This window comes from Rhododendron vialii, chromosome 13a (genome assembly GCF_030253575.1).
Source record: "Rhododendron vialii isolate Sample 1 chromosome 13a, ASM3025357v1".
In the NCBI taxonomy this organism is placed as follows: domain Eukaryota; kingdom Viridiplantae; phylum Streptophyta; class Magnoliopsida; order Ericales; family Ericaceae; genus Rhododendron; species Rhododendron vialii.
The window spans coordinates 25,869,185-25,883,689 of NC_080569.1; the positions used below are offsets into that span (position 1 = coordinate 25,869,185).

A 14,505-nucleotide genomic window follows, 5' to 3' on the forward strand; every position below is an offset into this window, starting at 1 on the left:
AGCATGAAAATACAAGAAAGTGTAAGAATTTTATTGTACAACTCATTAAACACATGAGTACATAGTTTTCACTTTCTTGCTAAAAACACAATGAATTTTTATTTATTTTTTATGCGAAAAGTTGTCATGTTTTATGATACTTCCTATTATGTCCGTAACATTTTCTTTGCTATCATAATCCATTATGTAAGTTAAGGATAAGTTAGTACATATATATTTTTCTTACAAGATTCTTACAAAACTTTTCGTTTTAACCAAACACGTGTAAGAAAAGGAAATTTCTTTGCACTTTCTTTTCTTTTTTTTTTAGTACATATATATTTTTCTTCCAAGATTCTTACAAAAAAATTTCATTTTAACCAAACAAATGTAAGAAAAGAAAATTTCTTTTCACTTCTTTTTTTTACTTTCTCTCATTTTCACTTTTCAGTACTGTTTGATATTTTCTCCCTTTCTTTTCAATCCAAACGATGAAGATATTTATTTCTTTAATCGTTCCTTCTCTTCTCTTCCTTTCCGTCCTAACCAAAAATCAAGTCAAGGTTACATATTAAGTTTATTTTTTTGTAGGGAAATGATAATGCCAAAATTCTAGTGCTCAAAAGGCTCGTACCATGCGCAGTGTACAAGAATTTTATGCACTAAAATTTTGACACCAACAAAAAATAGTTTTGACATTATCAGTACGTTTTAGCATAAAATATCACATGTTCCTTCTCTTCTCTTTTTTGATGAGAAAAATAAAGAAAGCTTATTAGTAGGTTTTATTTTTATGTTTGCCCACAAGACTACTCGGGTTGGACTGAATACGATGCCAAGGCCCAGCCCTATTTCCGGGCCCACCCAAAACTGGCCCAATTTACGCAATCCGACCCAAACTCACCTCTCTCTCTCTCTCTCTCTCTCTCTCTCTCTCTCTCTCTCTCCTCCAGGAAAACTACTCCCACAGGCCACAGGTGAGGTTTAGGAAATCATTTCCTCTCTCTCTCTCTCTCTGAATCTAGGGTTTTGTCACCACCCAAATTCCGCCCAAAATCCAATGTCGATTCCGCAAGAGTTGTACCCAAGCCAAGACGACCTTCCCTACGAAGAAGAGCTCCTCCGCAACCCCTTCAGCCTCAAGCTATGGTGGCGCTACCTCGTCGCCCGCACCGACTCCCCCCACACGAAGCGCTTCACCATCTACGAGCGCGCCCTCAAGGCCCTCCCCGGCAGCTACAAGCTCTGGTACGCCTTCCTCCGCGAGCGGCTCGAGCTCGTCCGCCCCCTCCCCATCACCCACCGCGAGTACCAGAAGCTCAACAACACCTTCGAGCGCGCGCTCGTCACCATGCACAAGATGCCCCGCATCTGGATCATGTACTTGCTAACCCTAACCGAGCAGAAGCTCGTCACCAAGACCCGCCGCACCTTCGACCGCGCTCTGTGCTCTTTGCCAGTGACCCAGCACGATAGGGTTTGGGACCCCTACCTGGTTTTCGTTAGCCAGAGGGGCGTCCCGATAGAGACCTCGCTTAGGGTTTATAGACGGTACTTGAAGTACGACCCCTCGCATATAGAGGATTTTATCGAGTTTTTGGTGAATTCGGGCCTGTGGCAAGAGGCCGCGGAGAGGTTAGCCGGGGTTTTGAACGACGATAGGTTTTATTCGATTAAGGGTAAGACTAAGCATAAGCTGTGGCTGGAGTTGTGTGACTTGCTTGTGCAGCACGCGGATGTGGTTTCTGGGATGAACGTGGATGCGATTATTCGAGGAGGGATTAGGAAGTTTACGGATGAGGTTGGGAGGCTTTGGACCGCGCTTGCGGATTATTATATCAGGAGGGAGTTGACAGAGAAAGCTAGGGATGTGTTTGAGGAGGGGATGACTACGGTTGTCACGGTTAGGGATTTTAGTGTGATTTTCGATGCCTACGCGCAGTTTGAAGAGACCGTGCTTCTTGTGAAGATGGAAGGAGTAAGCGAGGATGAGCTAGACGAGGGTGAGGGAAACGGTGAAGAGGATGAGGACGACGACGATGATGAAGATGACCGTTTGCATGTGGCGAAGATTGAGAGGAAGCTGAAGAGATTTTGGTTGTCTGATGATAAAGAAGTTGAATTGAGAATGGCCCGGGTCGAGTATCTATTGGATAGGAGGCCAGAACTGGCTAATAGCGTGCTTCTTCGCCAAAACCCGCATAACGTAGAGCAATGGCATCGGCGAGTGAAGCTTTTCGAGGGTAACCCTACAAAGCAGATTCTGACTTACACAGAGGCAGTGAGGACAGTTGATCCTATGAAAGCTGTGGGGAAACCTCATACACTGTGGGTTGCTTTTGCCAAGTTGTATGAGGATCACAAGGATGTTGTCAATGCAAGAGTGATTTTTGATAAGGCGGTTCAGGTCAACTACAAAACCGTTGATAATTTGGCCAGTGTTTGGTGTGAATGGGCTGAAATGGAACTTCGGCATAAGAACTTTAAAGGGGCTTTGGAGTTGATGAGGCGTGCAACAGCTGAGCCTTCAGTGGAGGTGAAACGGAGAGGTAATCATCATGTTCCTTTTGTCTACTGATGATTGCTTATTATTAGTTAATCATTCCACTAATAATCGCGGATTGGAAGTTTTTTACTTTTGCAACGATTGTACCCTAAAATGTGTTTTTTTTTTGGTAAGTTAAATTTCATTGAACCGAACAGAGTACTTGACCACTAGGGCATTCCCTAAAAACAACCAAACTACACTACCTCAATAAAAGAGACCTCAAACATAACCAAAAACTGAAACAGAAACAGCAGTACCAAACTAACCCTGCAACCAACGGACTTATGATGTAACAAATTGTTTTTTTGTTTGGCAAAATTCAGTATTAGTTAGTTGTAGTTACTAGTTAGTGATTTTCAACCTAATGCATGGGAGACTACATGGTGCCTACCATTGAGCTACCATTCCACTTGCGATATAGCAAATATTTTACAAGAAATATACAAAACCAAACATAAGTTCTGATTAATGGAAGTCCTTTTGTTCCTCCAAGAACTAATGCAGAACCAGATATCAGCGGTTCGCTTCACCACGGCGTCCATCCCATCACTCTTATTCTGAAAAATATGAAAATTCCTTTCCTTCCTTATATGGTACACAGTAGCTTCAAGGGACAGTTTATAAAGAGCATGCGACATGCTCACCCTTCTTCTATACTTGTCAATCCAAGCCAACTCCTGCAACAGGCTCCCAGGAACTCTATGCACATTGTTTCTTTGCATCACCTGCACCCACACATGAGAAGTGTAGGTGCAGTAAAAAAATAGATGATCATGGCTTTCAGGACCCCCACCACAAAGGACACAACTATTATCAGAGATAACACCCCTGGGATTGCAGTCTATCTTTTGTCAAAAGCCTACCCCACACAGCTATCCGTTGGATTATGGTCCATCTTGGCACATATTGCTTAAATGATCTTACACCACAAGACTTTTGGAAAATGCTGCATAATTGCTTGCCAAGCAGACTTTATAGAGTATGCCCTATTTGCAGTTAAAGACCAGATGATAGAGTCCTATTGGGCTGTCTTAGGAATTAAAGTATTAGGTGAGCTTTCCAAAATCTCTCTAACAACAGAGTTGCTTCTTCTAGCCCAGATCCAGGAGCCATTCCTAATCACAGAAGCCACTTTGGAATGTAAAGTCCTGAGGAGATTACTATCCATATGTTTTTAGAGGACCCGGGTGATGCCAATTATCAAGCCACGAAAGGTGCCTTGACCATTACCAATGTTGAACTTTATACATGGTTGAACCAAATTCCTCAGACCAAAAATCTTTCTGATTGTCCTAGATGCAAGAGCTGGGATAGTCATAGACCACATACACTGGTCCTCGATGATATAAACATGGACCCATTTTGTCCATAGGGTGATTGCCTTCTTTTCAATGGCCCATAAAAGCCTAGACATTGCAACCTTCTTCCAATCCTTAAGGACCATAAGACCACAACCACCTTTTACCTTTGGGGCACATACAGAGCTCCATCCAATCTTGGCACAATTTGTTTTAAGCTCAGGCCCTGACCAAAAGGAAGACCTCAACACAGCCTCAATACTCTTCAAGACCTTTTGGGGAAGTATGAACATCTAACTCCAATAAACCTGGGTAGTAAAAAGAACATAGCTAGTGAGCTGAGATCTGCCCCCATAAGAAATTAATCTATTGGTCCATGAGTGAACTCTGTTCAGGATTGTATCAACAAGCAACTTATAGTCAACTGAATGCAATCTAGTAGTGATCAAAGGCACCCCCAATTACCTCATTGGAAACACCCCCCATCTGAAACAGGCAAGATATTATGCGAACAAGCTTTATCCACTTCTCAGACCCTTACTAACAAATAATACTTTTATCTAGATTAGGCATAAGTTTGGAGTATAGATAAAAGTCATCTAGCATTCCATTCAGCAATTGAAAAGAATGCTGGTCAGCTCGACAAAGGATAAAACTAATCCTCCCCATGTCAGTCCCGCAAATATAATTTTTTTTTGATAAGTAATCATCTAATATACTTGAAAGTTCAAAAAACTTGTCCGACCCCTAATCATGCACCTCCTTACTAAGAGAAGTATCCCGGATCACTGTCTCCCCATCCATCTTAAGGTAATCCGCCACTGCCGCTCTCCGATCCGCCGCCGACGGAAATATAGAAGGATGAACATCCCGCATCCTCTCACCACTACAGCAAACATGCTCCCAAAATTTCACCCTTCTCGCTGTCCCCACCTACCAACCAGTTTCTATTTAGAAGCAAATTCATTTACAATTTGTGAGGACAGTGTTTGAAATTCAATGGTATGGGCTTCAACTGCCACGAAGAATTTCAATGTGAATTGGTTCTCTGAAATTCTTCGTGCCCCGTCCATATACTCCCTTAATGTCTGTGACTTAAATTTCTCTTTGGTAATTGTGTAGAATGCATTTATTACTGGTCAAGTTACCTTGTTGGAAACTCAAAAATTAAGTTAACATTGTTCAATTATGCTTTTTCTACTTTATGAGAAGCTACATTTAAGCAGTAGTTGGACTTTCAATGATGAGTTATTTGTTGAATTATGACTCTTCTTCTGACTTTTAGTATATGTTATTATTATGCAGTGGCTGCTGATGGCAACGAACCAGTGCAGATTAAGTTGCATAAATCCTTGAGGCTTTGGGCATTCTATGTTGATTTAGAGGAAAGCCTTGGAACTTTAGAGTCAACTCGTGCGGTTTACGAAAGGATATTGGATCTAAGAATAGCCACACCACAAATCATAATTAACTATGCTATGCTTTTGGAGGTAAGAATATGCTTTCTATTGTCTTTCTAATATTGTTCTTGTTTGCGTGGGTGGAGAGCTAATAATTTTTTGATTGGATGTTCCAGGAACACAAATATTTTGAGGATGCCTTCAAGGTTTATGAAAGAGGCGTCAAGATTTTTAAATATCCACATGTTAAGGACATATGGGTCACTTATCTTTCCAAGTTTGTTAAAAGATATGGGAAATCAAAATTGGAACGTGCGCGAGAGCTGTTTGAGCATGCTGTTGAAGTGGTATGTTTTTTTTAGCCTCTTTATCCTTGTATAATAATCGCAACTGCCTTTGTGCTCCATCCACTACTTGTGTTTTTATTGATTTCCGAAAAGTAATCTGATAGTGATAGGTGATAAGTTATGCTCTGTATTTGGACATTGTCGGTGGAGGCTGAACTGTACATGAGAAATCCGCTGCAGTTAAAAGTTTGCTGGAAAACTTCTGTCAGCAGTCTGATTCAATGCTTATGAGGGTTAAAACACAGTCTGATATTAGCATATGTATTTACTACTTACCTTGCAAGCAATCATCAATTAATGGTGCACTTTCCGTAGGCATTTTGCGAAAGTTACATGATCCAAAAGCTTAGTATGAAATTCAATCATCATTTAAGGTTCATTTGACATACACCTGAGTCCCTGACTAGTAGCCTTGCACGTTGAATGTGTAGTTAATGCTAGCGGACCCTTCTCCTATGTGTTCCTGTTGCCACTGTGGCTCTTCCTCTGCTTGGCTTCCTGAATTATTTTCTGTCATGATTTAAGTTATCTTTCTGATTTGTGGGCGAGTGGCTGACGTCAGTATATGTTCTTAGCCAAATTGTAGTCTAGGTTGTCAAGCAAAAAAAAAAGGACTTTCCCACTAGTGTAATAAGACGGTCAAAAGCAAAGAAACATTATTTAGGTTATGGGAGGTGGTTTTCAACTTCCTTGCATTTAATAACCACCCCATGTGGTTGCAGGAGATGGGCTTTTTTCTGCATTAAACCGATGAATAGTTTGTTTTTGTAGGGCAAAGATGAGTTTCTTGATTATCTTTTACAAACCGTACCGACTTATGATTTACTGATTGCGTTCATAATATATTCCCTTTAGTGTGCATACTTTTTGTTCAAAACAGAAAGTAATGTTTTGTTTTATACCCTCACCTTCTCGAGGATACCTAAAATTGTACTAAATACTGAAGTATAGGGGGCGTGCCTTTTAGGCTAGGTTACATTTGGATGTGCCTTTCAGGGTCAATTACCTTACACAGAAGCATTTATTGTCTTTGATACGGAGTATGTGAAAAGTTATCATCATTTTCTTCTACCTGTGATGTTTTTTCTCCTTGCCCTTTCTTTCTCACAAAAATATTGTTGGTCCATTGAGATATCCAAAGTTTTTTCATATCAGATCAGAGGTTTTAGAAGTCCACCTCATGGAGTTGGTAAGGGTAGATCTTCCGAGAGGTTGGTTTTTATGTTTTTCCCACTTGACATCTCCCACCCAAAATCGGGCGGGGAAGCAATAATTAGCTTCACTGTGTAAGCGTTTTAGTGTTATTTTACCTTTTAAAATATGATTAACGGTTAAGTGGAATACTCCAATCTAGTCAGTCTATTTCGGGGAAATACTTTGAATTGGTGTATATGAAACAAATGGGTTGCAATCCAATTACCCATCCATTTGCGGCAACCTCCGATCCTGGTGGGATCGGAATAGTTGTGGTTTTGTGTGATGTGTTGATGAATTTGGCTGTGGAGTTTCCAACCTTCAACCAATCAGTGTTCTAAATACAAGGAATTAATTGGCGATTAATCGCTGGCAGGGCCTATCCGATTAGATATTAATCGCCGATTACTAATTAATATGCACCGATTACTCGTCGCTCGAAGGTGGCCGACCGCCCGACTAGCGCCCAGCTACTTTTAGAACATTGCAACCAATATTGAGCTCCTCATTAGTTAAAGTTTTTCCCTTTCAGAAAACTTATTTTGTGAGAAACTTTTCCGACGGTGTACTATGTATTATCACAAATGCTATGTTATGCATCCATGTCGTGGCTGTAAATTACATGAGCTATTATTTATCACCCGGAAAACTTATCATAAGAAAAAGTAAATTGCAATTAATTTACTATGCGGAACCAACCTACATGTGCTGACAAAATATCCACAATGGAGTTGGGTTGAGAATTGAGTCACTGGTTGTGGTTTTGAGGTACTGGTTGTCAGGCCAAACGGAAGGAAAGATTGCCAATGTTAGATAAAAAGTCAGCCATACCATGCCTACCTAGGCGGGATTGTTAAGGATGTATGCAGGATTGTTAAGGATGAATGATCTTATTCGAAATCCAAATTCAAGAATTGTTGTTGATTATCTTTATTTGATCGGAAGGTGTTTGGTTGATTGTTGAAGGGGAGGCATAGGAAAATAATTTTTGCACTCTATTTTTTGTAGATGCGCTCCAAAATTTATCTTTTGGTGCGCTTTGAAAACTGTATTATGTATAATATTAAGAATTAAAAGACGAATTTTAGAGTGCATTTATAAAAAAGTGGAAATTCAAAAATTATTTCCCTAAGGCATATTCTCTCCTTCCCCTATCATTATATTATCTTCTTCCCCTATCATAAGGTGTTGTTTGATTGTCAGTTGTTGCGCCCTCCCATAACTTCAGATGTCGGAGAAACCATGGATTAGTGTTGAGATGAGAAACCATAGGCGTAGGGATTACTGTTGAGATGAGAAACTTAGGCTTGGCAGTGTGGGGATTATTTTTCAGAGTTTGCTGTCAACATTTGGAATTGGTTAGAAAGCCTATGGAACTTGCTTGGGTTTGCAATCATGGATGAAAATCTCTTCTAATGGCTGAAGGAAAATTTTGGTGCAAACAACAATTAAACATGCATTTTTTTCTCATCGTTCTTGAAGCATAAACTGTGAAAAGTACATTTCTTTTGTCTCTTTGGTTTTGTTGTTGAAACAATTTTCTCAAAAGGTTTTTTTTGTGTGTGTGGTAAATTAACCCTTTATTAAGCAACCAAACCAAAGACAAGAGGAGATCCTCACCAATTACATCTAACTTACCTTCCCCCACTTAACTAGGGAGTGGAGCACAACAAAAACAAACAACTTTATACTTACAAAGAACTAAGAATCCTGGAACTAAGATTCCAGGTTTTAACTAAAAGTCTATTAGCATCAGCTCTGACTTCTTCGATAATCATAGCACCCAACACAGAGGCACCCATATGCAGGCCTTGAAACTGTCTTTTATTTCTTTCTCTCCATATCCCGTAAATAGCAGCAGCCATTGAAAGTTTTTAAACTCCGTGGGAACAAGAGTCTAGATCTGTGGGAACAAGCCCAATCTAGCTCACTAGACAGACCACCACAAGGACGAACCACGTTATTCTTCAACAAGAGCATCTTCCACACCTCCCGAGAGTATTGACACTCAGAGAACAAATGCTCGTGAGACTCATCTGACAGCTGACACAACAGACATCTTGTATCAACTACCACCCCCCATTTAGACAATCTATCCTTGGTAGATAATCTGCTAAGGAAAACCAACCATTCAATAAAAGCCCACTGTGGGACATTGCAAGTGAACCACACACATTTTGCCCAAGGAACTACTGGAAAGGTCTCCCTCATAGCTTGCCAAGCTGATCTAGCTGAATACACCCCAGATTTAGAAAGAGTCCATCGCACAAAATCTTGAACTGATGGATGAGGGGCCAATGAAGAATCAGCATGCACAATAATTTCTCAAAAGTTAAAAGAGGTCTTCTTTTAATTTTGTATTTGTGTGGGAACTCTAGGTTTGATTAGGAATTACGCCGTCTGCTTTTTTTTTAAGGTAGGTTTATGCAATATCACAAATCAAAGGCACATGCCGTGTCAAAATGGACAAAGATAGTGGTTTAAGAGTTTATATGAATAAAAAAATTATATCAAATAATTTGTGGGAATTGCTATATGGCGCAGACATTCTGTGGACGCATGCTTGATTTTGAGGGAAAAATAAAATAAAAGATGCACCATATTAGATCCTTCATTAGTTGAGGTGGCTAATAGTAACGTCGGGTTGTTGGTTTAGGTTGCAACCAATTGCGGGAGCATGTGCCTTTAGGCACGGGCATTCACTAGTCATAGAATATGAAGTGTACTGTTAAGACATAGTTACAGGGTCAAGTAAAAATCTGATGAAGTATAAGTCAGTGAAATCACTAGGTAGGTCGAGCCACTAAACGATCCAGGATCAGTATGATCTCACTGTTTAATGTCCCGGACTCCTATTGATTTGCGATCACTTAAGTTGCCTACTGCTCCCACTGTTTAATGTCCTGGACTCCTGTTGATTTGCGAACGTTAATGTATTCTTATAGGAGAAGGTGATTTTTTTTGTTGAGTTACTTTATTATCCAGAATTGTGTTTTGTTTCAATGGTGATGCTCGGGTTATCTCTCTTTCTCTTGGTTACATGTACCAGGGTACGAGTAATGGGCGACTACATGGCTAAGTGTTGAATTTCTAAAGTTCATCTCATGGACATGGGACACGCTAATATATTCATGTTCCGTTGTATGTTGCTTTTATTTTCTTATTTTTCTAGGATGATGGTGTTTTCAGGGTGCCTTACAGTACTTTGTGCATAATATAGGAGCTGTTAGTGTTCTAAAACTCGGAAATACTCGGCGAGTACTCGGTACTCGGTGCCTAGCCGAGGAGAGTTAGGGCTACTCGGTGGGAATTACTCGGCTAGCCGATTACTCTGCATTACTCGGCGAGTACCGATTACTCGGTAAAACGAGATTACTCGGAAGTGGGGAGAAAATTAAAAAAAACAGAAAAAATGGGGTAAAATACATAATATGTTAAATTTGAAGGGTCATTAGTGTAATTTCAGTATAGTTTTATACTTACCCTAATAGAGTAAACACACCAATCAAGCTACTGCTGCTGTTCGAAGCGACTGCTGCTGTTCCTCTTCTTCTTCGAGCTGCTGCTTCTTTTCCAACGAGACTGCTGTTCCGACAACACCACCAATCAAGTAATTGACTATTAATTTCATACTTGGTTTCATTTGGTTTGAACGTTAAACTTTGTAATGGACTAGTAATTTTGTACTTGGTTTGAACTATGAAAACTTCTCATTATGCATTATGAATATCATTTGGGGAACATATAAAAAAAATCCAAGTAGTTTCTACTCGCCGAGTAATCGCCGAGTACTCGGCCTCCAAGGAAGGTACAAGGTGGCCGGCCGAGTGAGTACCGAGTACCGAGTTTTAGAACATTGAGCTGTATGAGTTGTTCACGGTAAATTCCAATCATAAAATATGTTTTTTTTGGTAAATGTCCTACTAGACATGTTGGACACAGATTCCATACCTTTGTCTTGGTGTCTAGTGTTGGACACGGCCACCTAATACATTTGGAAGAGTTCATTAAGCATAGCTATTTCTTATTTACCTTCGAGTATCAGGAATTTTTAATAATGCTAACTTCGTAATTTCCTTGACCTTATTGTGCGTCAGACCCCAGCTGAATCTGTGAAACCATTGTACCTTCAATATGCTAAATTAGAGGAGGATTATGGTCTTGCAAAGCGAGCAATGAAGGTTTATGACCAATCTACAAAGGCGGTTCCGCCCCATGAGAAATTGAGCATGTACGAGATCTACATAGCTCGTGCCGCTGAGATATTCGGTGTTCCAAGAACAAGGGAAATATACGAGCAAGCCATAGAATCTGGTCTTCCGGACAAAGATGTCAAGACCATGTGTATGAAATATGCTGAGCTGGAGAAGAGCCTTGGAGAAATAGATCGTGCTCGTGGGGTTTTCATATATGCATCTCAGTTTGCGGATCCGCGATCAGATCCTGATATATGGAACAAATGGAACGATTTTGAGGTGAACCATGGTAATGAAGACACCTTCCGAGAAATGCTAAGAATTAAAAGGAGTGTTTCTGCAAGTTATAGCCAGGTAGGTTTCATGTTCTTACATTCTATTGGTCTTTTCCCTGTATCCTTTATTTGTGGTGAGGGACTTGTCTTCTTTTTTCTTTGATATTAAATAAAATTTTGTTGAAAAGGCATCAAGGGGATGCCACCCATGTACAAAAGAAAGTGAGAAATAAAAAAGTAAAGGCCAACGTAAAAAAGGACCTATACACCCATGTACATAAGTATTGTGTTTCTGAGATTTGCTTCTAGTGTCAAAAACTATATCAGCCTGATTTCTGGATTAAATTTTAGTTTCATCAAAACACTGGATTGTCTACAAGAGATCAAATAAACAAGTTTGGGATTATGTTAATGGAATCATGATCAGTTCTCTAAAGGATTTTGCAACATGAGTTTTGTTCTGGTTATAGTTCCTTAGAGCATTTCCAGTGGTGTAGCCTTTGAATGTAGCAGTCCTAAAATAGCACAATCCAACCAGAACTCTTGCTCAAGCACATTATAGTATAGGTTGTGCTAAAATGGCACAGCTCTATTTTCTGTGACATCTTAGATAGCACAGTGCTATCTTAGACTACACCCTTTTAAATAGCACTTTAGAATTTAGATCCTACATTAGTGGAGCAGGCCGTAGCAATGTATAAAGTGCATTTTTTGGGTCCTAAATAGCACAAAATGTAGATCACTACTGGAGATGCTCTATATCACTCTGTATGTTATTTCTTAATAACTACAATCTTAGCTTGCACAAAAACTTTTTTTCCAAGATTAATATGCATATTCCCCCTGCTTTATTTTGTGATTCTAGAATTTTGTAGTTAGTGTTTCTATGTGGTCTCTTACTTTAGTTATACTCATTTTTTGTTCACCTTCCAGACACATTTCATCCTTCCCGAGTATCTGATGCAAAAGGATAAGCAGCCAAATCTCGACGAAGCAATGGACGCACTAAAAAAAGCCGGTGTTCCAGAAGACGAAATGGCTGCTCTAGAGAAGCAATTATTGCCTGATGCCGGTAAAACTGCTACCAAAGATAGTAACAGGAAAGTAGTGGGTTTTGTGAGCGCGGGAGTGGAGTCTCAGACTGAAGGAGGATTAAAAGTTGCTGCAAATCACGAGGACATTGAGCTACCGGAAGAGAGTGACTCGGAAGATGATGAGAGAGTTGAGATTGCACAAAAAGATGTTCCCTCTGCCGTTTTTGGTGGTTTAGTTAGGAAGCGGGAAGAGGGCGACAATAATGATGGCAATGGAGATGATAGCGCTGCTACTAAAGATACAGATGATGGGGCCCGTCTTGGCGCACTTGAGAGAATAAAAAGACAAAGGCGAGGAGCAATGGTTTGAAAACACTTCACACAGATGATTTATTCATGGAAATGTACTTACTGCCAATCTTAATAGTCCGGTAAGTGGTAAAGTCTCGATGCCGTTGTCAGAAAGATTGGTTTGATGTAGTTTTCTACTCTTCTTTTTTGTCACTTGTGGCATTCTCTTTTTGGATTGGTCACTGTACTATAGACGCATTGATGAAAGGTTTCGTTGTATATTTCTGCAATACCCTGTAGTTTTTGGCTCATTCCATTACCTTATAAGTGGAAAGAGTTCGTTGTAGATGTGAATGTTTCTCGGCTCTTTTTTTTTTTTTTTCCAGGTTTAAGTTGGAATTTGGAGATTTTTCCACTGAAATGAATCAACTGGCCGGAATTTTGCTCTCTTTCTTTCATTGAATGTAGCTGTTTACAGTTGTGCTGATTGTTTAGCCGAGCTGAAAGCGTGTGACGTGTTGCAATGTCATTGGATGGTGATGAATCAGGGCTTCATGACTGCCCAATCAAATGGTGGCCCTCATCGGTATTGGACAGGTCCAGGTCGCAGCGCTTTTGATTAACCAGAAGAATGAAAAGATTTCAAATTTTCTCAATGGAGCATCATCCATGGTCCATCCCACTTTTGAAGATTGTTTGCTAGGAAACAAGATGGTGGAGATGTTGGCCATTCATCCAACTCCAAAAGAGACACGGATGAGTATATACGTGCGGACCTAATTTTTTTTTGCGTGTTCCGCCAAACTACATGCAGATATCGACTAATACTCTTCTGCACTAGGTATTTTTGTGGGGTTCATGACTGAATGTGTGGACTCGTGTCATGACTCACGTGAATATTCGTGGTGTTGCTACTCTTATGTACTCAAAATCATGAAGCACGAAGTTTTGTGCTTAAAGCGACTGCCATGTGAACTTGGTGGTGTGTAATGATTGTGATGGTGGACAATGGACACTGCTAGTCTGGGAGTGATAATTGTCGACAAGAAACGGGGGAAATGCAACATAGAAAGGGGCCCAAATTCCACCTTCCGAAAGGGGAAAGACATACTACCTGCAACTAAAAAGACATAAAGTTTATGTTCCATAGGATGGTAATGTGCAAAAGGCCAAAAACTAATTCTATTTGAACCGGAAATTCGAAATTAGGTAGGATTTGTGACTTGTGTGGGTTGAAGTAGAACCACTCAGTGTTAATCCTTAATTTCCATAGGTACCTGAGATCCAATCGCTGGTCAAAGACAAACAAAATCCTAAAACACCTCCAAACCCGAAATGCCTAATCTGTCACCACACCTGAACAAACCTCTGCCCAAATTGCCATCCCACTGAAGAACCCGCCGTATGTTGCCGATCCCAAAAATGCCCCGAGAGACGTCAACAACCTTAGATCCCATTCTCCCGCCGCCTGCCGCACCGTTGATGACCCCAAACTCTATAGCCGCCCACCTTGTATCCACCGCCCAACAACCTCCCGCCACCGCCCACCTTGTATTCTTCCTGTTCATATTAGTAATACCCGTTAGTCAAATATTTGAACTTTCTTCCGTTCTTCTGAAGTGTCTATTAAGATATCGCATATAACAATCAGGATTCGACCATATAAGCTTAGTGGGACACGTGCTCCCACTAGAATTTTCGAACTCTTTTTTCCCCATTCATTTCTTACTAATACACAGAGCCAAACAAATCACAACCACTTCAATTTTTATGAGGAGAGATTTGAAAGCAGTAATAACAAAATTAGCATGCAAAGCTTTCAAAAAATGGAACCCGTCGTGATGTATGGCAAAATCTTACCTTCGTAGGAGTAGTTTTTATTGGTGAATATTGTCTTCTATTGTATATTTTGGATTTCATTTTGCCCTTGCTGATATAGCATG

General features: G+C 40.2%; 1 protein-coding gene across 8 annotated transcripts; it reads left to right on the top strand.

Annotated features, from left to right (window-relative positions):
- The first annotated feature begins 925 nt into the window (after nt 1-925).
- On the top strand, nt 926-13,991 carry LOC131312306 (uncharacterized). Of its 8 annotated transcripts, none has more exons than XR_009195835.1 (6): nt 939-2,528; nt 5,131-5,315; nt 5,402-5,572; nt 10,864-11,316; nt 12,171-12,709; nt 13,031-13,991. XR_009195835.1 is itself a non-coding variant. In XM_058339969.1 (5 exons), the coding sequence occupies exons 1-5, from the start codon at nt 1,040-1,042 to the stop codon at nt 12,639-12,641; spliced, it is 2,769 nt and encodes a 922-aa protein (XP_058195952.1). In that variant the 5' UTR covers nt 926-1,039; the 3' UTR covers nt 12,642-13,020. The 8 variants fall into 8 exon arrangements, 1 of the variants encoding a protein (XP_058195952.1); XR_009195834.1 differs by having other exon boundaries at nt 13,041-13,991; XR_009195832.1 differs by having other exon boundaries at nt 12,171-12,702.
- The last annotated feature ends 514 nt before the right edge of the window (nt 13,992-14,505 follow it).

Bases quoted from the DNA above. Each gene is read 5' to 3' on its own strand.
- LOC131312306 (XM_058339969.1), top strand. From the start codon at position 1,040: ATGTCGATTCCGCAAGAGTTGTACCCAAGCCAAGACGACCTTCCCTAC. The intron at 2,529-5,130 runs GTAATCATCATG...ATTATTATGCAG, and splicing joins AGTGGAGGTGAAACGGAGAG to TGGCTGCTGATGGCAACGAA. The intron at 11,317-12,170 runs GTAGGTTTCATG...TTCACCTTCCAG, and splicing joins TTTCTGCAAGTTATAGCCAG to ACACATTTCATCCTTCCCGA.